General features: G+C 51.4%; 1 protein-coding gene across 2 annotated transcripts; it reads right to left on the bottom strand.

Moving 5' to 3' along the window:
* Positions 1-1,881: 1,881 nt before the first annotated feature.
* On the bottom strand, positions 1,882-20,824 carry ZBTB21 (zinc finger and BTB domain containing 21). 2 transcript variants are annotated; one of them, XM_079921919.1, is made up of 2 exons: positions 20,722-20,824; positions 1,882-9,201 (listed from the first exon to the last, which is right to left on the bottom strand). In XM_079921919.1, exon 2 carries the CDS (start codon positions 9,187-9,189, stop codon positions 6,028-6,030), a length of 3,162 nt encoding a protein of 1,053 aa, XP_079778045.1. In that variant the 5' UTR covers positions 9,190-9,201; positions 20,722-20,824; the 3' UTR covers positions 1,882-6,027. The 2 variants fall into 2 exon arrangements, with proteins under 2 accessions (XP_079778045.1, XP_079778044.1); XM_079921918.1 differs by lacking the exon at positions 20,722-20,824 and adding an exon at positions 17,587-17,721.
* Positions 20,825-21,961: the final 1,137 nt, after the last annotated feature.

A 21,961-nucleotide genomic window follows, 5' to 3' on the forward strand; every position in this document is an offset into this window, starting at 1 on the left:
ACTGCGACCCCTAGGTTTACTGATGAACTCACCAGGCAACTGGCCACACCGGCGTGACCTAACGGGCACTTCAGCCGTGATGGGCCACACACCCAGAACCGCGAGAGCAGCACAAGGGTGATGCGTCTGCACAGTTCAAGGGGCTCGTTAACCTAAGACCTGCTAATTGAACATTTCCATTCCTCCTTGGGCTTACTGAGAACCATGGAAAAATTCAAATACACTCTGGGTCTCTTATTAAGTAGCTGAATCAAAATATTCTGGGAAATATATGCAGAAGTATTCAGGAAGTCTCCTAATATTAGCTGAAAATCATCAGTCTGGTTGTCTTTCATCTCAGACAAGATTTTGTTGCTGCATTTATGTATCAAATACTTCATAGATCCCTTCCCTTGCCTGGCCCTGGAGATGAGGATGGATAATAACAGCCCCTGCCCTCGGGCCCCTCCCAGTCTCGTGGCATAAACCATACAGGGTTAGACGGAGGTGGCAAGGGGAATGGCAGGACCATGTCAGGGTCTTATGGGAACACTTAGGAGGACGAGTTCTTTGGGCTGGAGTGAGGAGTGGGTGGATAGGGGAAGGAAGTATTTTCTGGAAGAAATGATGCCAACCGCAGTAAGTGGGACCTAAGACATACAGCTGGCTGAAAAGCAGGTTTGCATTACTGTGAGGTCAACAAACGGACCCAGGCACCCTAATGCAGTGGGTAGGGGCTGATGGCCGATCACAATAGCCAAGTTCACGCTACAGCAGGGCTACACCAGGCTTTATTTTTAAAGTGCTTCTGTGACAACATGGGGAACATTTTCCCCAGACAAATGCCGTGTAGGAGGAATACCTGCCACTCAACTTCCACCGTTCACAGAGCCAAGATCTGGCCTCTGGCTGGGGAAGTATTCCATGTTGGAGACATGGTTTTGTCCCCACAAGCGTTTGCTGTCTTGGGTGTGTGCCTAAGACCGAGGATGCAACAGGAGTGCCACAACCCCAACCTCAAAAAGTCGTGATTACTAAGAACAAAAGGCAAACCTAAGTTTTTTAAACAAAACAAAATTTGGTGGCAAATTGAATAGCAGGGCTAAAGCAGATTAAAATAAAGATTAAACCACTTATTCCTGGTGCAGTGTGTTCAAGAAACTTTTAACCAGAGGCTCCCAGGAGAGGCTAGTTTGGGATATCAGGCGGGGAAAACAAAACCACGGGAAGAGGCGAGGGCAAGCCCAGATGGACGGACTCGGCTTTGGTCACCCCAGCTCTTCACTTGCAGGGAAAGCTAATAGCAAAGGAGTGAACACGTCTTGGTGTTTTGGAAGAGCTAGATTAGAATGATAAAAGATGCTGCTGCGTGGAAACCCTTAAAACATGAAACAAAACTAGTTTATCGATTGCTATGCTGAAATGTCAACGCAGGGTGCTAGACACACTCCTTTCATGCATTTACCCCACAATCAGCTTAAAAACTACTCATCTGAAGAGTAAAAAAAAAAAAAAAGGTGGATAAAGCTTGCCACTTATGGTTTTTTTTCTTTATTTGGCCTCGCCACATGGCATGTGGGATCTTAGTTTCCCCACCAGGGATCGAACCCACGCCTCGCCCCCTGCAGGCGAAGTGCGGAGTCTTAACCACTGGACCACCAGGGAAGTCCCTGATGGGGTTTTAATTATCATGTATTTGTGGTGTCCAAGTAATTTAAGCTTCAGTGCAAATTTCATTCTACAAGCCACCTGGAGCGGTAGGGGAATTAAATCTCTCTCACGATTCAAGGGGCTATTCGTACCACCCAAAGAGGAGGGCTTTATCTCATAAATTAAATTTTCATAAATTTAAACTCTATTCATTATATAATTAAAGTCCAAAACATCCCAATGAGACCATGATTCAAAACAAAATACAGTACAAATTTATTGACTCCAATCAACCTTAGTCAAGATTTAAGCAAAGTAAACAGATAATTGAATACAAATAAGCAATGGCTTAACATTAGGTAGAAGTCCTATTTTACTATGAGTTTTCAGTCCAAAAACGCTTATTCCTAAATAAAATTGAACAATGATTTCTCTGCTGAGGCGTGATGACAACGAAATACACACAGTTAGAAAGCAGCCACATCTGTTTTTCTTTTAGCAATAAGCATTCATTCAATGAAAATTTTGAAACTGCCTTGGATTAATGTCGATAAGAAATTATCACCTTTTGAGAATTAGTATTAACCAAGTATAACTTTGCGGAAAATCTGGACAGCACTAATAAATGACTAAAGAGCACTGAATTCAACTGTTTTAAAGATTTACAGTAAAATACTTTGGTTCCCAAACGACTGTCTCTAAATGGAATTTTTTAAAAACCTGACATTGACTCATTTTTTCTCTTCCAGAATCTAAACACGGACAGTGAGTTTTCTCCCCAGTCACGTGGCAACGGGGCACCCTAGTGCACACAGCCGGGAAGCGCTGAGCGGGCACACCAAAAACTATGCGAACGTCAAGCTCCTTAAAGTGCTAAAGCCACAAGAGAAGAACCTACTTGTAAAACTTAAAAAAAAAGCCAGTGTTAAAGAACTCATTAAAGAATATGTGCTAGCATTATCTAAATCAATAATGCTTTTCACAATTATTGCAAAAAAAATCAGACACATCAGAAATTGATAAACTGACTCGTAACATCCCAATATTAATTAGTGCAATTTATAAAGAAACCTGTTATGAATGACATTATTTTTGCAGTAAGAAAATGAAAATAACTTTACTTCCTAAAGTTCCAGATTTTGGCTGTACACACACACATCCCTACACACACACACATCCCTACACACACACACATCCCTACACACACACACACACACACACACACACACACACAGTTTGAGGGAACAAAGGCCGACTTGGATCAGTCCATTCCTGTCCCTCCCTCATCCGACCGTCCGGCCGGCCTGATTACACCTCTTTTCTCCACCAAAGGGCACATTTTATTCTTGTCTCAGTTTCTACTCTTAGCACCAATCGGTGCTGTGTGTGGATCAGACTATGACGGAGATTAAGTGCTGGGGCATATTTTTAAAGAGAAGGCCATGATGATCTGTTCCCAAACAGAAAACCAGGAGCCACATCCACCTCCCTACGAATGCAGACAACATCACTGTCGAACTGTCAGCTGTATATTTTGACAAAATTATAAACGCATACTAACCACAACTAGTTTTAAAGGTGAATATTCTATTACTCTTTAGATATTTTACCTGTAAAAAATGCACACGATTTGTTACCTCCATTGCTTACTTGGATAAAAACACACTTTCTGTGGTGTTCCTCCCTCCCCCAAATGAAGAAAACGATTCAATAACAAGTTTTCCGATTAACAAAGAATATATTAAAACATCTGACATTCTTTCCACAATTGCATAAAAAAGCAGGCATCCTGAATACTTACAAGGAATAAAGAGCTTTTTACATTCTCAAAAATTAATTACAATCAGAAAAAAACATCTTCAAGAATATCTTTACTAGCTAACGTGTTTCAGCAAGAAAAGGCCAACTTGTCTTATACCAAGTATTTGCCTACTGGCTGAGATAAACATTCTTAAACAAAACTTTACTGAATAAAGCAATTTATGTGTCTTTCATTATTTTACATCTTAACATTTAAAATAGTTAAATGAGTGGAAGCCTATTTTTTGACCACCAAAATAAACTCTTTCAGCCTGATGCTTTTAAGGTACAGTATAAAAAGTAATAGAAAAACCAGAACTGCATTACAAATGTTTTTGGTTCAAAATTTTCTTTGAAATCTTATGCTCCTTGCCTAGACAAAAATGTGAACAAGACCAAACACTGGCAATTTTTAAAATCTAACAGATATGCAGAGCCTATATTTAGATCAAAAATATTTTTTATTCATTAACGTTGTTAAAAAATCTTCAAAAATGTAGCATAAAGGTTCAAGTCCTGGGATCCTGAATTTACAACGCCAGGATCCCATGTATCGTGGAATTACCAACCCATCCTTCCACAGCCATAAGTAACGATCACTCTGAAGGAAACCGGCTTGTTTTGAAGTGATAGCTACCAGGACGTTCAGAGTAAGAAATACCACATTATACAGGCAGTGAATTCAAAGAACAGTAATCCATCACATAAAATCACGTTTTCGTTTTGTCTTTAAAATGCATAGATTTCTTCAAGACAACACAAAGATGGCAATAATCAATAACTGCAACTTGATTTGACTTTACTTTCTCCATCAAATTTAAGAACAAAAATAGGAAGTAACCATAGTTGGGGACTTTTGATAGTTTCCAAATGAAAGAATAAAAGGCAAACTTTCATATGTAATTTCTACAATGTACAAAGTCAGTTAAAATTTTATAAAAATGCTTGTGTTTCAATAAAAAATAAGAATCCCCTTCCTACCGTCGGTATGGAATGCGGGTTACGAGACTGGTGAGTAGACTTCTCTGCTGCTAGAGCACCAATTTAGGCACTCAGCAGATTACTCCTTAGTCACAGTAGTTGACTTTCTTATCTGAAAGAACAGCTTGCAAAAAAATTAATAAACCTGGAGGCTTAATCCATCATTACCTTGAAAGAATTTTGGGGTTTCAACAATATTTCTACTTTTATATAGCTCACCTCCCCACCCCTGCCAATGAAATAAACTTTTCCTTTTGAAACACCCCACTGAACTTTGGATTACACCCACCGAAAGGCTTTGAATTACAATTTACACAAAACAATAAAAAAGAAAAGAAGCCCAAGCCCTATGGGCCAAAATAAGTAGCAAACACTAATTTTGGACCCTTGATAGTACTTTAATATATATTTATGGAATATTAAGCAGTGACTTAAAGCATAATGGTCTCACTGTGGACATCTTACCACCATCAACTCCAAAAAATTCTACCAGAAATCACAAGACAGAGAGGCAGGAAAGCTGATTATTGTATATATTGTTCTTGAAAAGCATGTGGAGACTGCAGTGTGGCTTCTCCCTCTGCTTCAAGTGTCTGAGAGTAAACGGTAATTTGGGATTTAGAGCAGCTGTACTCACTCCGGAGGCTTGGGATCTATGTAAATATATGTCCTGACCTTGTTACACTAATGTTGTTAAATTCAAAATTTGTGCCATATGCTATCTTTGTTCTCTGTCCCCAATACACTGAGAGTTTCCATTTGTGACAGCGCAAACCAGAGGAAAGCAAACACGCACGGCCCCTCGATGCTGGTCTGAATTCAGAGCCGTGACGGAGCACGTTTGATTACCATGCCCGCCACTACCGAAGCTTTGGAAACCGACGTGGAGGGCTTCCAGAAATCTTAATGTTTTCATTTCCCAAGTCTTCCATCACTAATTATATGAAATGACCCAAGAGCAAGTTTTTGTTATTTTATAAAAATCTAAGTGTTACTATTGCTGATTTATATCTCACAATTTTCATACAAAAAAAAGTTCTCAATGACCACAAAATACCAAATATTTATTTTTATCAAGTGTCAGGATAACTTCTTAAAGTTGAGGTTTATCATTTTTTATTGCTGAAGTATTCTAAGATCTTAATACTGCAAACTACTCCACTTCGATCCGATACGTTTTGGACTTACAAACACGGCTGAGATTTAACCAGAACTTAGGCGTCTTAAGAGAATCAAAAGAAGAAATACTTGAACAGTGTTTCACTAATTGCAAATCAGTAAAAACAAAAAAAACCCAAACCACCTCAAGTAAAAGATTATACTGATACCATGGAATGAGGAACCATGCACACGACCAAAACCAAGTTTCAACAGTAACGAAGTCAAGCCATCCTGTGACCGTAGGTCCAGAAGCACAAGGTGTTTTGGAGTTTTTCTAGGTTGAGTAAGGACACGGCTGATTACCATCAGTTTCCCTCACACTTATATTCAAGCACGACAGTGCGCAACCTTTGTTACTCCTTTGGGAAAGATGTTTTGCTCCTTATGGCGCAGCTCGCGGCACAGGCTGCAATCCGGCGAGGGCTCCGGTCTCCCGGGAGCGGGGCGCGCGGCCTCTCAGCTGTGGGTTTGCTCGTGGCTCCAGAGGCTGAACGCCGTCTTGAATGTCCTGTGGCAGAGCTTGCACATGAACTGTCGTTTAAACGTGATCGCCGAGAGGGGTGGCGCGTGGTAGAACAGCGTGTCTGACTCCCGGGCCGCGAAGAGCTTGTCGGCGCCGGGAGCCGGGTTCTCGGGCAAGCCCGTGGGGCTGTCGGGCTCCAGGGGCTGGATCTTGGGCAGCGGCGGGGGCAGAGGGGGCGGCGATGGGGAGCCAGTGGGGCCCGGGCCCACCTCGGGCTCCCTGTGCGCCGGGTCCTCGGCGGCCTGAGCCATGTGGGACTGGAAGTGACTCCAGAGCCGGAAGTTGGTGCGGAAAGCCTTGTTGCAGACGTGGCAGATGAAGGGCTTCACGGAGCACAGCAGCTCCTGGTGCCGCTCCAGCTGCTTGGGCGCCGGGAAGGTCTTGCCGCACTTCTCGCATGGCCACAGGTCCTTGGGGGCCGCGCCGGGCTCGGGCGCCTCCTCCTCGGCCCCCTCCGCCGGCTCCTCTTTGACCTGGACCTTCAGCGGCCTGGAGAGGCTGAGGTCTTCGGGGAGGCAGGGCGCGTCTTCCGGGTCGAAGTTCACGGGCTCGGGGCCGCGGCCGCCCGCGGGGTCGTCTTCGGCGGCGGCGGCGGCGGCGGCAGCTGTGGCGGCGTCGGCCCGGCCGGGTTCGGGCAGGGCCTGTGGCCGGGTCGGGCCGCTGGCCTCACCGTTGAGGTCGGGCCGGGGCGGGGAGGCGCCTGCGGCCGGGGCCATGCTGTTCTGGTTGTGCACCTCCACCTGGTGCCGCCAGATACTGAAGGCCGACTTGAAGGTGCGCATGCACTCCAGGCAGGTCAGCTTGCGGTACTCGCACTTGCCCTCGTGCTCGCGCTTGAGCTCGGGCGAGAAGAACCTGAGGCTGCAGTAGGGGCACACGGTGGCCGTGCGGCACAGGCGCTCGTGGCTCCCCTGCTCCAGAAGAGAAGAGAGCTTGGCGTTACAGAGGCGGCACAGGTAGAGCTCTGAGCCGCCGCCCGCCGGGCCCCCGGGCGCCGCGCGCTCCCTGGGCCTGGTGGCCCTGCCGGCCCCGAGGGCCTTCTCTCCCGGGTGCATCTTCACGTGCTGCTTGAGCTGGGAGAGGAAGCGGTAGGCCTTCCCGCAGGCCGTGCACACGTACGCGCCCTTGGCCCGGGACCGCAGGCTCCTCTTGATGGCTTGCACGGGGGAGCCGCCGGGGCCCTGGAAGCCGGGCCGGCCGCGCCGCAGCTTCAGGATCAGGGCCTTCTTAATCTCCCGCTCCCTCACGATGTCGATCAGCTTCCTCTGGAATTTCTCGTCCAAAACGGCGTGCGAGCTGGCGGCCGGGGACGGGTTCTTCACGATGCCGTGCTGCGTCTGGCAGTGCGTCCACACTTTGAAGTTGGTGTGAAAGCGCTTGTGACAGATGTCGCAGGCGTAGGGCTTCTCGGGGTTGTGGTACATGTTCACGTGCCGGTGAAGGCCGGCCGTGGATCTAAAGATCTTAAGGCAGTGTTTGCATTTAAATTTTTTGTTTGGTCTCGCACCCTCCAGCTCGCCGAATTCGTCCTTGCTCAAGTCAGAACCCGGGAAGTCGGCCTCGAGAAGAGGCGGGCTCGAGCGCTCCGCACGGGGGTCTCCCGCGCCCGGCGAGCCCCGGCCCTCGGCCTTCGGCTGCTTGGCCGGCAGCCTCCTGTCCGCCTGGAACCGCCTCTTGGCCGGGAGTCGGCTTGCGTCTTGCCGGTCGTCGTCCGCCTGCGGGACCAGGTCCCTCGTGGTGGCCGCAGCGTCCCCCACTGTGACACGGATGATGTCACCGGGCTCCGGGGGACTGCGCGGCTCGGCCTTGACCCGCACCTCGGGCCCGGGGGCTGCCCCCGGCCGCTCCGCCGGCTGAGACGCGCTGAAGGACCGGAGGCGGTGCGGCTGCGGGGCCGGGGCCCGGGCGTCGGGGGCCGCCGCCTCGCTCGCGTCCCTGGAGGATGGCCCCTGAGAGAAGGCGCCGAGCGAGCTCCCCGCCGCGTCGCCCGAGCCCGAGCAGGAGCCCTGCGGGGGCTGCAGGTCAGCGGCGGGCGCGAAGACGGGGACCTGGCTGTCCATTGACAGCGAGCGGCGGAGGAGGCTCTTGACGAGCGGGCCGCTCCTGTCCACGCCCTGGCCCCCGGGCACCGGCCCCCCGGCCGGGATCACCAGCCCCAGCCTGGAGTAGTAGAGCAGGTTCCTGTCCTCGCCCGGCCCGCCGCCCCGGCCCGCCTCCTTCAGCAGGAAGGGCGTCTCCGGGGCGCCGCGCAGAGACAGCACGGGCGGCCGCGGGCTCCGCAGTGCCAGCTCCACGGCCACGCCTCGGGGGAGCGGAGTGCTGGCGCCCGGCCTCTCGTCCGCGGCCCCCCGGTCCTGCGGGGGCTTCGGAGGCGGCGCCGCGCCCCGCTTGGCCAGGCCGCCTCGGCTCGGCTCCTCCGATGGCCCGGCGAGCTCGGGGGGCCTCGCGAGGCCCGCGGGGCCATCTTTCGGCCGACTCTTCTCAGCTGCTGCCACGTGGTGCGCTGGCTCCGTGGGCTTGGGACCGGGGGCCTTACTGGCGTTGGCCTGGACGGCGATGCCGGGGGAGGGCCGAGGAGGGTGGCTGAGGTCGGCTGGATTCTGACCCACGGTTTTCCCCTGGGCCTCGTTTCTACTTTGACAAACGATGACGCTTCTCTTCTGAGAACTGTTCTCATCGTCTTCCGTGAAGGGCTTCTTTCTGTTGGGACACGTTGGAAAGGGGGCCTGGGGCGTCTTAGAAGCGATGTTGGTCAGAAAGGAGATGCCCAGGCTGTAGCCTAGCTCCTGCACAGCAGCAAGGCTGCCTTTCTCCACAAATAAAGACGAAGAATAGATGTAGTTCAGCACGTTGTCGAAAGCATCTGGCTCACAAAAGTCCAGCTGGAACACAGTCTGTGACCCGTTCTCCTGACTCGTGAACAAGCTCTGGAAGTACTCGCTGCTGGCGGCCAGGACGTTCTTATGCGCGCGGAACTTCTGGTCCCCCACGATCAGGAGCACGTCGCACAGCTGCCCTCTGAGGCGCTCCTCGTTGAGGGCGCTCAGGAGAGAGATGGCGTGGGCTGGGTTGATGTAGTGCAGCAGCCCCTCCATGCTCGGGCTCACCTGAAAGACAAACGTGCAGTCGCGTGAGCAGGGTGGCGGAAGCTCCCCAGACGAGGGCTGCTCGAGGGCCGGGAACGCCAGCTGTCTTCTCACAGGTGCCAGTGCCTAGCAGACTGTGGCCCAACACGAGGTTTCTGGATGAATAATCTTACTTAAGTAACAAGGAAAATATACAGAAACAAGTCTCATGGCTTAGGTAGGTCATCAGTCATTAAAACCGAAGGATTTTAAGCACTAAGGTCTGTAACAGGCATTTCCATACCAGCAAAAAGGCAGCTAGAACTTGGCAGGTACGTAGAGAAGCAATATTTGAAAACAAGGTTTATTATCCATATTTACGGCCCACATCCGTTTGAGGCTTAATTCTATTCTTCATTGGCTCAGAGAGTAAGTATGAAGTACCGAACCCCATAAAGTCCGTAATTCTGAAAGGAAAGCAGTTTTATTACTGAATATGATTAAACACAATGTGAATTAACAATAGGCTGTAAAGTAGAGGTCTCAAAAATAGGTAAGAGGCCTTCCCTGGTGGCACAGTGGTTGAGAGTCCACCTGCCAATGCAGGGGACACGGGTTCGTGCCCTGGTCCGGGAAGATCCCACATGCCATGGAGCGGCTGGGCCCGTGAGCCATGGCCGCTGAGCCTGCGCGTCCGGAGCCTGTGCTCTGCAACGGGAGAGGCCACAGCAGTGAGAGGCCCACGTACCGCAAAAAAAAAAAAAAAATTTAAAAAATAGGTAAGAATTTAGAAAGAGGAAAATCATTTGCTAATTACGATTGCATCAAAGTGTTTAGCAAAGGTTAGAAATATTAAAGAATAAAGAAGTTTGTTTTCTTTCTTATGCTAAACACCTTGCAATCCGAACACTATTTCCTTACCAAATTACACTTTCAACAATAGCACAGTAGAAGCTTTAGCCTGGATCTAGACTTAATTATACTAATTCTAAACTAAGGGGTTTGACTTGAGATTTCACTGAAACTCCCTTCAAATCTAAAGGTGAGATCTAAAGGCCTAGTGGGGGGCTGGTGGCGGGGGTGGGTGTCTGCCAAGAGGCTGGGGTTGAGATCCTCCCTTGTGGTCCACTAGCATCTCAGATTAGCAGGTCCCTCACGTGAGACGGTTAACAACTGTGCCCTCCTTTAGGGTTGCTGCGAAAATTACATGAGCCTGTATGTCATACCTAGTAAGGACTTGACAAATGTGCAATTAATTTTCAGAAACTGCAGGGTTAATAGATATTTAATTCAGCATAAAAGGGTCCAGATTAACCTCTGACGAAGATGAAGCCATTTCACACAGAGAGGACACCTGACTCTCCAAATCTGACACTTCCCTCAGGCTGCTGCTACGGTAATGTCTCGTCTCTGGCTTGGTTTTATAATGCCATCTTGTTCTCTAAAATAGTTATGACATTTATTTTTTAATATAAAATGGATTCAGAGTAACTAAGACTATTTGGACAGTTTTATCATTCCCTAGAGGGTGAGCTAGAGATACACCAAACAAGGTACCCGCACGTTTGCAGGTTCTCCTCGGGCTTCACAGGACCAGGCTTTGCTGGTCAACTAGCCTCTGCGCTCTTCAGGAGAATCTGCAGGGAAGAGTTTCCCAGGCCACCACCTGGAGTGACCAAGCGTGATCCCCGGTCTTCCCACCACTGATCTGGCTCCTGTTGAGGTACTGACTCCATTTGACTGACCTGGAGATGTGACTTTGCTTCCAGAGACAACGCCTGGAGCCCGTCCATAGACAACTGCCTTGGTCGGCTTGTACCGAGCTGCGGTTCATTCTTGCCTGGCATCGCTTCACCTCCATGGTGAGTGCTTGAGAAGGAGATTGTCCCTTCCTTTTTTTTGATTAGCCATTTAAATTTCTCCCTTAATCCTACTATACTGTCTTTGTAATCACACATCTATTTATGTGCAAAGAAACCCCTGTCGTCATTTACAGAGGTCAGCAGAGAAAAAAATAAGCTTACAATGCCACCCTCATAACTCAGCCGTGTTGTGAACACTATTTTTAGTGCAATTAATTTTTGAGACAGCTAGTTCAGATGCTGCCACAGGGAAAAACAGCAGATGCAGAATCAAAGGCTTGGACAAGTACTTTTCAAAAGGGTTTCTTAAAATCAATTTAGTGGTCTGAAGTGAACAACTGAAAAAAATGACTAGGGCAGAGTAGAAAAGTCCAAATGTCTCAAATGTAGTAAGGCTGACTACGATCTCGTGAAACTTTCACAAGTTATACGCATACATTTCCACACATGTAAGCCGGCACTGGGGTGAGATGTACAGTGGTCCCTCAGTATCTGCAGGGGATGGGTTCCAGGAAGCCTGCGGATACCAAAATCCACAGATGCTCCAGTCCCTTATATAAGATGGTGTAGTATCTGCATATAACCTACGCACACCCTCCCATATGCTTTAAATCATCTCTAGATTACCTGTGGGTCAGAGCTAAGACAGTTTGAAGGTCAGTGCTCTAAGCTAATCAACCTCTCTGAGCCTCAGTCTTCCCCACTGTAAAGCAGGGATAATAATGTTACTGTGAGAATCAGGAAAGAAAACCATAATCGCTACCATTTATTCAGCACCTATAACATACTACAAATTTTACCAGAACTTCACGTCATTCACCTATTCACTCACTCAACGAAGTGACATTTCAGAAGGCTTGAAGGACGCAAGGATGAGCCATAAGGATCACTGAGGGAAGAGCATATAGGCATAGGGAAGAGACGAGGTAACAGCAGGGCTGGAGCGGAGCAGAGCTGAAGCAGCCGTGGATGATGACACTGAAGGAGCTTGGGGAGACACTGTGCAGGGCTGGGGGGACCACCGGAGGGACTGCACTTTTTACCAAGGCAGCTGTTGGAAGATTCTGAGAAGAGGAATGACAACAACCTGAATTTTGTTTCAGAAAGATTCCTCTGGCTTTGTTGCAAAGAATGGACCATGGGAGAGGGTGTAAGCTGGGAAGTCAGCTAGGAGTCCACCGCATTGATGCAGGTGAGACAGGACAGTGCCTGGACCAGCGGGGCAGCGGTGGAGGTAAAGACAGTCATTAGGATTTCTAACGGACTGACTGCAGAGGGTAAGAAGGTGAGGAGGTAAGGGTGTCTCCAAGGTTTCTGCCAGAACTGGAAGGATGTCCTTACTTGAGATGAAGCTTGAAAAATTGGTTCAGACTTTTTTCAGGAATTCAGTTTAGATATTCTAAATGTGAGCAGGAACCTGGTAATTAATGTACCCTTCACGGGCATCCTTTCCTGCTTCACTTCCCCTGCAACCTTTTTTTTTTTTTTTTTTTTTTTTTTTTTTGCGGTACACGGGCCTCTCACTGCTGTGGCCTCTCCCGTTGCGGAGCACAGGCTCCGGACGTGCAGGCTCAGCGGCCATGGCTCACAGGCCCAGCCGCTCCACGGCATGTTGGATCCTCCCGGACCGGGTCACGAAGCCACGTCCCCTGCATCGGCACGCGGACTCTCAACCAGTGCGCCACCAGGGAAGCCCTCCCTGCAACCTTTCTTATGCTTCCTGGGATCACTTCCCAAATAAACATCTACACTTGAATCCTTGTCTCAGGGTCTGCTTTTGGGGGAACCCCAACTAAGAAACCAAGCGACTGTGTGAGGACTAAACCAAGTGAGATTTTCTACATCCCTGGACACGAAGCAACGCTAATGCACATATCATCCGCTCCCTATTCCTACAGGCCAAGAAACCCGCATTTTCTCACTGTTCATTGTTGGGAAAAGTTTCCTTCTTTTTCTTCCTTCAAATTACCGTGACCTCTACTTTTGTTCTAAGTAACTGCTTCTAACCCCTAAACCACAGGCTTCCATACTTTTTGAATGAAACAGGAAATGAGGGAAAAATAAGTCACTGCGAGTTGAGTTGTAAGAGGAATGGTCTCCGTCCCTGAAAAGTATTTGGAATTTAAAACCATTCATTCGCCTCTAGCCTTAATTTATAGTCATCATCGAGAGCGCCTGCTTGAGAAGTGGCTAAGCATGTCCAAATTCCCGATAACAGTGCAGAACAGCTCCAGGTACTGATTTTTCCATACCATTCCCGAGACACTGATCGGGCACGAACAGCAGCTAACATCTGAGCGCTTGCTCTGCCACGCAGCCCTGTGAACAGTTTTCAGGCTTTAACTCAATACTTGCACCAACCCTAGGAGGTAGTACCATCATTATCCCCATTTTACAGTTGAGAAAACTGAGGCACACAGGGTTAAGGCTATGTGCCTGAGGCTCAGGTTTGCACAGACAGTCAGGAGCACAGCAGAATTCACACCAGGTGACCTGGCTCTGGAGGCCATGCTCTTCACCTGCATACCGTACCTTTTAATTCCCACACAAACATCTGAGCTAGGTACTGCCATCATCCCTGTTTTACAAATTAGGAAACCGAGGCATCGAGAGGTCAGGTAGTGTGCCTAAGGTCACCCAGTCAGTTAATTGTGGGGCTGGGAGTCGGGCCCCAGAGCCTGGACTCTTGGTCGTCACGTTACACACTTCTCATGGTTGGGCACCGGTCTAGTATGTGCTAGAACTGGCCAGACAGGGAGGGTGGCAGCCTGACACGCATGGTCCTGCCTTACAGCTCCTGGCCTTGCGTGGGAACGGGGAGGTCAAACCACCACACGCTCCGGTGTGCTAAGCACCTGGCGGCAGGGCGCAGAGGTACAGGTGGAGCACAGGTGATGGCACTGGGTCCAGGTGAGAGGAAGGTCAGGGAAGGGGTTCTACAAAAGAAGTGTCCTGAACAGGCAGGACTCAGAAAATATGGGCATCAGGAAGGAAAGGTGAAGGACACTTCAAGGACAGGAGCAGTGTGTTCAGTACAGAGCCAAGGCCAAGTGCCTGGCTGGAGCAAAAGACACATGTAGGGGAGGGCGGGTCATGAGGCTGGGGAGGGGGTGGAGGCATGAGGCCCCCGGAGCAAAATTAAGGCCCCCCAAGGGTCATCGGAGGACAGTGACCTCTCCCATCCTTTTCAGGAGCCCAGGACAAGGGCTCTCGGTGTCTGGGGTGACAGGAGCACACAGTGCAGACTCCTCTCCTTCACGCAGAGGCCCTTGCTTTTACCTTTTAATTCAATCATCAAAGCTTAACAATGGCCCCTTTCCTGGTCTAGCTGCAAACAATTAACATTTTGGACTTCTGTGTTTTAATGACACAGTAGGTATATTGATTGAGCTTCACAACTTCATTAAAAATATAAAATGCTACACTAAGAACGCAGGCAAAAACGGGGGTGAGAATCATGAGTGCTGCGTGTCATGACATAATCCAGAAAGCCCTCTGTAGCTGGTGGATGTGCAGACCGACGCTCGAAGCCGCGTGCCTGTCTGCTCTGCAGCCTCGGGAGGCCAGCTGTCGTGCTGGAGGTGCCCTCTCCTCCGTAAGTCTGCGGGTCATCAAACTCCAACCTCTCGTGGACGCTCAGGACCTCTGACTCACAGAGGACAGAGCATCCCAGGTCTGAAGGCCCTGACGCGGACATGTGCGCTGTCGCTGCATCCCTGGCCCCTCCTGCCCACTGCTCGTCTGCATGAGCCTCCAGCGCCCAAGCTCCCGCCACCACTCAGTCACGGTGGAAACCTTGGTGCTCTTACAAGAAAAGTGGGTGAAACATGGACGAAAAGGTCCCTCTACCATAGAAGAGGCTGGGAGGAAACCCCCGGGGAAACCAGCTCCTGAAGCGAGGCGGGCTTGCTTACCACTTGGGTCCCTGCACACAAGTATCTCCCCGAACTCTGCCTAAATTGTTTCTATTTCATGTTGTTTCCTGATATTTCAAATGAGAGACTCTTTATACAGTTAACAATTCATGGCCGTCACTGTGGCTCCACGGGAAAGACTGTCAAATGAGTCTACTTGTCTCAAATCCTGGCTTTGCCGCCTATTAAGTATGTAACCTTGTAGAGGTCACTCAACCTGAGCACACGTTTCCTCAACCTGTTCAATGGGGCTAACACTGCCCACCACGCAGGATTCTCACGAAGAACAAAAGGCGCCGTATGTGTGCGAGCTCCTGGTGCATGTGGTGGTTCCCGTCTGCATGCGGGCACTCTACTTCTCTTCCTCCTTTCCTGAACGTTTCCACGGTAGGACAGACATGTGAGACTAAACATAACGAAGCATACGAAAAGTGCCGAGAAGACTGTTTACAGGAAGCAGTTAATTTGGCCGAGGGGTGGGAGGGTCGATGAGTGAACGGTGGGGACCTGCGGGAAGATGGGGGACTCATTGCTTACCGGACAATTATAATGATATCAATACTACAGGTTCCACTCTTCACCATTCTACCGTAGATACTTTCCAGAAACATGCATCTAATAGTGCCAGGGCTTAAAAACTCCAGAAGCCTCTGGCCTGAATGAAGTTCCAGTTCCCTAGAATGGCTACGGCGCACTTCACAACTGGATTCCAGAAAACTACTTCATACCACCGCCTCAAAGTCCTCAGGTACCGAGTGCTAAGAGGGGCAGGGAATTCATATCTTAATATAACGTAATTCAGTGCAAATAATTCCCTCTTTATACCAACTGTAGGAAGTTACGATTTTTAAGGAGATGGAGGAAAGTAGGCAGTTCTGGACTATAGAACATTCCAGGGATATAAACAGAAGCAAACCAGAGCTAGACACTCGGATAAAAGGACATCAGGAGGTGAACAGTGGGCGCAGAAGGGGAGATGAGAAGGGACCAAATAACCTCACAGCAGCTTTCGAGTTTTGGAGACGAACACTCAGGCTGGTATCAGAGCTAAGGTACACTGTAAATCAAACTTGCTCCAAGACCAGCCCACAAAACCCTTACTCCAGTTCTATAGGAAAATCTCTCTTTAATCCAAAACATTAACGTGAAACTGAACTCCGGGCACGCAAGCCTTTGGAATGCTGGAGATCGCTTATATAGCCCTAACCATGACGCCGGGAGAAAGCAGGAATGCATGCAACACAAAGCAAGCCCGTAGTTAGAAAAGCAGCAACTGCATTTGGCTTCGGAATATAAACACACCCCCGCCCACTCCCAAACCCTCACCTCTGGGTCTGGCCTGACTCTGTCCATTTGATTTTACTGTGAGATGGTGGCAGGCAGTCAGCTCTGAGTTTCCATCTCATCGTGGCTCACTTGGAGACAATGCAGATGTCCAGACAGCCTCGAAAGCGCCTGGGCTTTCAAAGCCAGCCTCGCTGATCTGACCCTTCAAGAGCAGCGATGTCACCCCCTTGGACCCCATCTCACCACAGGTTTTGTGTCCCCCGAGGAGGTCTGATTTGGTCGTAGGGTGTGCGCGCCGCCTCACCAGCAGAACGCACCCCGGTTAACAGAGCAGCCTCCTGTTGTGCCCCTCCCGCTGGAGCACCCCCGTCCCGAGGAGTCTGAGGCGCTGTGCTCCCCTCGCTCAGGACTGGGCACACAACCAATGCCCAGCCCATTAGAAACTTTCTCCTTTGGAGTATGGGCTGAGAACAACAAAGGCAGCGACCAGCGGAGCTGATTTACCTCAGCCCTGGCCTGGGAGCGCAGCCTGCAGTGCCCGCTACACGGGCTCCTGCAGTTACCTTGGTCTTCGTCCTTCCCGGCCCAATTCTTTGTCTTTCCTTCAATGTCAAGAGCAGCCCCCTCTCTACCTTTCAATTTCTTCTTCTATTCAAGCTGGCCTGGCAGTTTCTGCTCTTGTCACTAAAGGACCCTGACTAATAGATTTCCAAGTGGTACTCGTCCTTCCTATCATGGCCTCCAAATCCACCTTGACTGAGCTTCCGAAAGCAAAACTCTGATCGTCCGCTGGACGCACACATTAGGTATTACCATTATGAACTCAGCTTCTTTACCGAGCTCCTATTACAGGCAAGGTACGGTTAGACACAGGTGAAATACAGCGTCGCACAGAACAGACAGGGCCCCCACTTTCCAGTGGGGTAAATCAGACGATGAACAGGGAAACAAGTAAAAAAAGATAACTTTTGACTGTGCTGAGAGCTACAATGGAAATAAATAGGACGCTATGACGGGGGGTAGGGAACCAGAGTTTGGAGGGGATGGTCGGGAAATGCCTCGATGTGACAGTTTAGCTGAGACCTAAGACCTGACTAAAAAGAAATAAAATGATAAAAACGATGGTTCTCCATTAGGTTAAAATGAAAAACTTTAAAAACATGGACTTCAAGGCTCTGTAAATCAGGTTTCAAACTACTTTTTAAATTTTCTTTCCTTTAGTTATCGCCTCGTGATAACTTCCTGCTTCAGATACTTTGTCTCTGAGACACCACCCGCAGGTCTTGCTTCTCCTGTCACCCAATCTGCAATGTCCCAGACCCCCCGCCCCCGCCCCTGCCCCCACTCAGCTGAACGTTACTCACCCTTCAAAGCTCAGCTCAAGGCCATTTCCTCCATTAAGCCTTCGGTCGTGGGCTGGACTGTCCCCTGCGATTCCTAGGTCGAAGTCCTAACCCCCAGCACCTCAGAATGTAAGCGTATGTGGAGACAGGGTCTTCTAAGAGACCGTAGGTTGTAAAGAGGCCTTAAGGGTGGGCCCTAATCCAACGTGACTGGTGTTCCTGTAAGAGGTGGAGAGAAGGACACAGACACAGGGAGAAACCATGTGAAGACAGAGAAGATGACCGTCCACAAGCTGAGGGCTCGGGAGAAATCAAGCCTGCCAGAGCCTTCATCTTGGCCTTCTAGGCTCCAGAATTGTGGGAAATACATTGCTGGTGTTCAGGGCCCCCAGTCTGTGGTGCTCTGTTACGGCAGCCCTAGCTAACTAATATACACACCTTCCTCGACCACTGCAGTTTGTAACGAGCAAACGCCTTTCAACTGCAGCATTACAGAGGGACGCCATTTACGCAGTGTTTATTCAGTGCCGAATACTGTAAGTTGTCTGTCTCCCCAGCAGAAATGTAAAAGCTATTTAAGGACTAGGAATCTATTTAATGTCTTTTGACACTCTTCACAATGCCCAACGTGGTGTCTCACACAACAATAAATATCTGTTGATTTTTCTGTACTCTGACACTGATTAGATGCAGGAGTGGAGACCGTGCCTTTTGTTTTCCTAAAGCAGAGCTGGTCCCACCGGTGCCCTTTAGAATACTACATTGACTTCTCTATTCCTCCCTAGATAAAATGCACACTCTACAGACTGGCATGCAAGAGTCTTCATATTCTGATCACAGTTCGTCTCTCCACCCTTACTGGACAGCATGAGGGTGAGCATCTACCCTACAAACTTGCACACCCAATTCCCACCGACTGTCTTTCTTACCTTTCCTTTACTTGGCTAACCTCTACAGAAAGATCCAGCTCAAACGTCACCATCTCTACAAAGCTCTAGTGATGTGCTCCTGGCCAGTAGCTCCAGCCATCTAAGCTACCACAGTACTTCGTCCCCTCTGCAATAACACATCTATTTTGAATGATCGGCCTTTATATCTGCCCTCTCATGAGAGTCCTTAAAAGGAAGAAGCCCTGTTGTCAGCTGTGTGTTCCTAATGCTTAGTGCAGGCCCAGCAGGTGCCTAAAGAGGGAAACCATTACCAAGGCTCGAGGCCTGGGCTGGCGCATCTCTGCTGCTCCAGCATCCGGCACAGAGAGCGGCGCGTGGCAGTGGTCTTCGCTTTGTGCGTGAGTGCCTGTGGCCTTAATTGCTACCGGCCTATGACTTCCAACTCTGTATCCCTGCTGAGGCTTCTCGGGACTCGTCCATCACAGGACAGCCCTCTTGTCCAGGATGGTACCTAGGACCCTACCCTCCCACATCTGCCGGTCCCCACGTATTTCCTGTTTAGTTCGGTGTGCTGCCAGCCAGCAGGTCTCCCAAACTGGAAACCTCTTCTCTTTCCTTTCTAGCCAGTGCCCACCGCCCGTCAAGCCTTGCTCGTGGTCAGCTCTGGCGTCTGCTCTCCTCACCCCCGCTGGCTTTGGTCCCTCTGGTCGTCTCCCCTCACCCAGAGACCCTCTCAATACCCTGGCTCCTCTCCTGTTACACACCTAACACGCCCTGCCATGAACACGGTCAGGTTCCTCAAGGGCAGGGGTCATATCCTTTGCAACTTTTATTTCCAGAGAATGAAGCACATTCTACACCGAACAGTGTAAAAGGGAAGAATAAATTAGATGCAACGTTATTTTGAAGTGAACCAATGCCCCCCACGTCTACTTTCTTTTTACCATTGATATTTACTGGTACTCATATTTAAACGTCATGACTATTAGTCATTAAGGTGGATGAAGGATTTACTCCAAGCACCAGCGGGTAAAAGTTTTCAAAAGTAACTGTCAACGAGAAGCCTTTCTGACACGGATTAACCCACTTTCTTCCGAACAAGGAATCAGACCACAACGCAGGCTCCCCATGGATGACGCAGGGTCACCGCTGTCAACAGTCCTGGATGCTGCGCAATACCTGGCGCCCTCAGACGCCGGGCGTGAGCGGGGCTGGTGGCTCCCGCCCTAAGACCCCCAGGGCGCTGTGCACTGCGCGGGCTCCGGTCACCGCTTCCCCCACCTCCCACTGCCAGGCCGCCCCGCTGGAGAACCTGTCTCTACGGTCACCCCTCTGAACGGTGCTGCCGAAGCGGCGTCCTCCAGAACCGCGCGGCGCTGCGGTCGGAGCGCGCAGCAACCCGGGTGGAGGGCCGGGACCGAGGGGCGCTCCCGCGGTCACAGCCATGCTCTCCCGTACGGGGGCCAGTGAACGCGCGCCAGGTAAGCGGTCTGGGCGAGAAAAGATCTCGGGGAGTCCGGCCCGCGGAGGTCTCTGGGCGGGGGTCTCCAGCGCGGCCGGTCGGCAACCTACGCCTCCGGCCGCAGGTTTCAGACGGGGGCTTTCCCGAGAGGCGGGGGAGGCGCTCCGCATTCCAGCAGAGACGCTCGGGGCCAGCGCTGGAGAGTCGGGGAGACCGGTCCTCCCGGGGGTCTGCGGGGGGCCGGCCAGGAGGCGAGGCGAGGCGGGGCAAGCAGTCCACTCGGGTCAATGGTTGGATGCGCCGGCGGCCGCTAGGCGGGGCTCGAGGGCCGGTGGGGCGGGGGCGCGGGCCGCGGCAGGTGCGGGGGTACCCCGGCCCCGCAGCTTCCGCGTACGCCCGCGCGCCCCGGCAGACACCAGCCGGCCTCCACGCCTGCCCGGGATGGAGCACGCGCCCCCGCCCGAAAGTGCCCCAACCGCCCGGCGCAAGGGCGCCGGGCCCGGCGAGGGAAGCCCAGTGAGGGACGGAGCGTGCGCAGTGGCGAGGGCGAGGCCAAGTGCGGGCAAGGAGCATGCGCAGTGTGAAGGCACAACGGGCTACGTGGGAGCCCGGGGCATGCTCGGTGAGAGCCGGGCCCGGCGCACGCGCAGAAGCGCTCCGAGCCCGCAACCCGCCGGCGGAGAGAAAAAGGAGGAGAGAAATCACCTCAGAGTTACGTCAGGAAAGGCCGCGTTTTGCGGGGAGGCTGTGGCCTCCCACGGGCCCCGCAGTTCTCCTAGGGCCAGGGGCCTGACAGTTACTCACCGGTCTTCAGCCCCGAGGCAGACGCCAGGCCCCTTCCCGCTCACACTCCGCTCGCGCGCGCCGCAGCCGCCGCTGCCGCTGTGATTCCATCCATCTTGAATTTGACGTCATCCCACACCAGGGATGAGGTCATCGCAGGCAGCGCTCGTCACGTGCGCGGCCCTGTGATTGGCCGCCAGGCGCCGGGGGGCGGGGCGAGGGAGGTGCGCGGCGCGGGGGGCCGGGCGGGGCGGGCCCGATGGCAGGCGGCTGGCCGCTACCGCCGCCGCGTCCTCCCGCGCGCGCCTTCCGCCCGGTGTTCCTCCTCCTGAGCCGCACGCGCCGGCGTCCTCCCCCCGCTCGAGGCGGGGCGCGCCTCCCCCGTGGGCCGCCCTGATGGGAGGCGGCGGCGGCGGCTGGAGGGACGCGTATCGCGGAGGCGCGGACCACGCTCTGCCTGGCGGTCCCGGTGGGTTTGGCGCCCGCGGGGACACGCGCCGGTGGGCTCGCCGGGTGGTGCCCCTTCCCGGCCCGGTGCGCTGCGGCGGCGCCTCCGCTCGGCCCTCGGAGGACTGTTTTCCGACGGCAGCCCCTTGGTGCGCGGGTCCAGGTGCATCTCGGCGGCGCGGACGCCTCTCCACGGGGCGTCCGACCTGCTGAGAACCAACCTGGGCGCTAACGCTTCCTCCCAGCTGGACGTTCTGATCGCTGGGGACCGCTCGGTGCTGACTTGGGGTGAACGGGCCTCCAGGTTCACCCCGCCTGAGCAGATGGGGGTGGCAGCTCTGCTCTTCAGCCTCGCGTGGCATCCACTTGTCAGCTGCGTGTTCACAGACAAAACCTTCATTTTTAATAGGCATTGGCTTAAGCGATCGCTGGGCAACTAACTTACTTTCTCTAATATCAATTCTCAATTGCTGTCTCCTAGACTGTCGTTTTCTTGCATGAGTATTACAAGCCCATTATTTAGAAAACTCACTTCCCTCTCATTCAAAACCAGAAAATTGGTGTAACAGAAATGCCAAACTGTACACACTAACTCTACAGAAAGGTTCTGTTAGGCAAGGTAAACAAAACACATCAGATTGGAATGGAGAGGAGACCGCATGTTGTTTTGTTTTTTGGCCGGGGTGCATGCAGGATCTTAGTCTCTCGACCGGGGATGGAACCGGTGCCCCCTGCAGTGGAAGCGCTGAGTCCTAACCACTGGACCGCTAGGGAATTCCCGAGACTGCCTTTTAAAGTGATCATTTTTAGGACC

This window comes from Stenella coeruleoalba, assembly GCF_951394435.1.
Source record: "Stenella coeruleoalba genome assembly, chromosome: 5".
Lineage (NCBI taxonomy): Eukaryota > Metazoa > Chordata > Mammalia > Artiodactyla > Delphinidae > Stenella > Stenella coeruleoalba.

Coding starts and splice junctions, on each gene's coding strand:
- ZBTB21 (XM_079921919.1), bottom strand. CDS start 9,189: ATGGAGGGGCTGCTGCACTACATCAACCCAGCCCACGCCATCTCTCTC.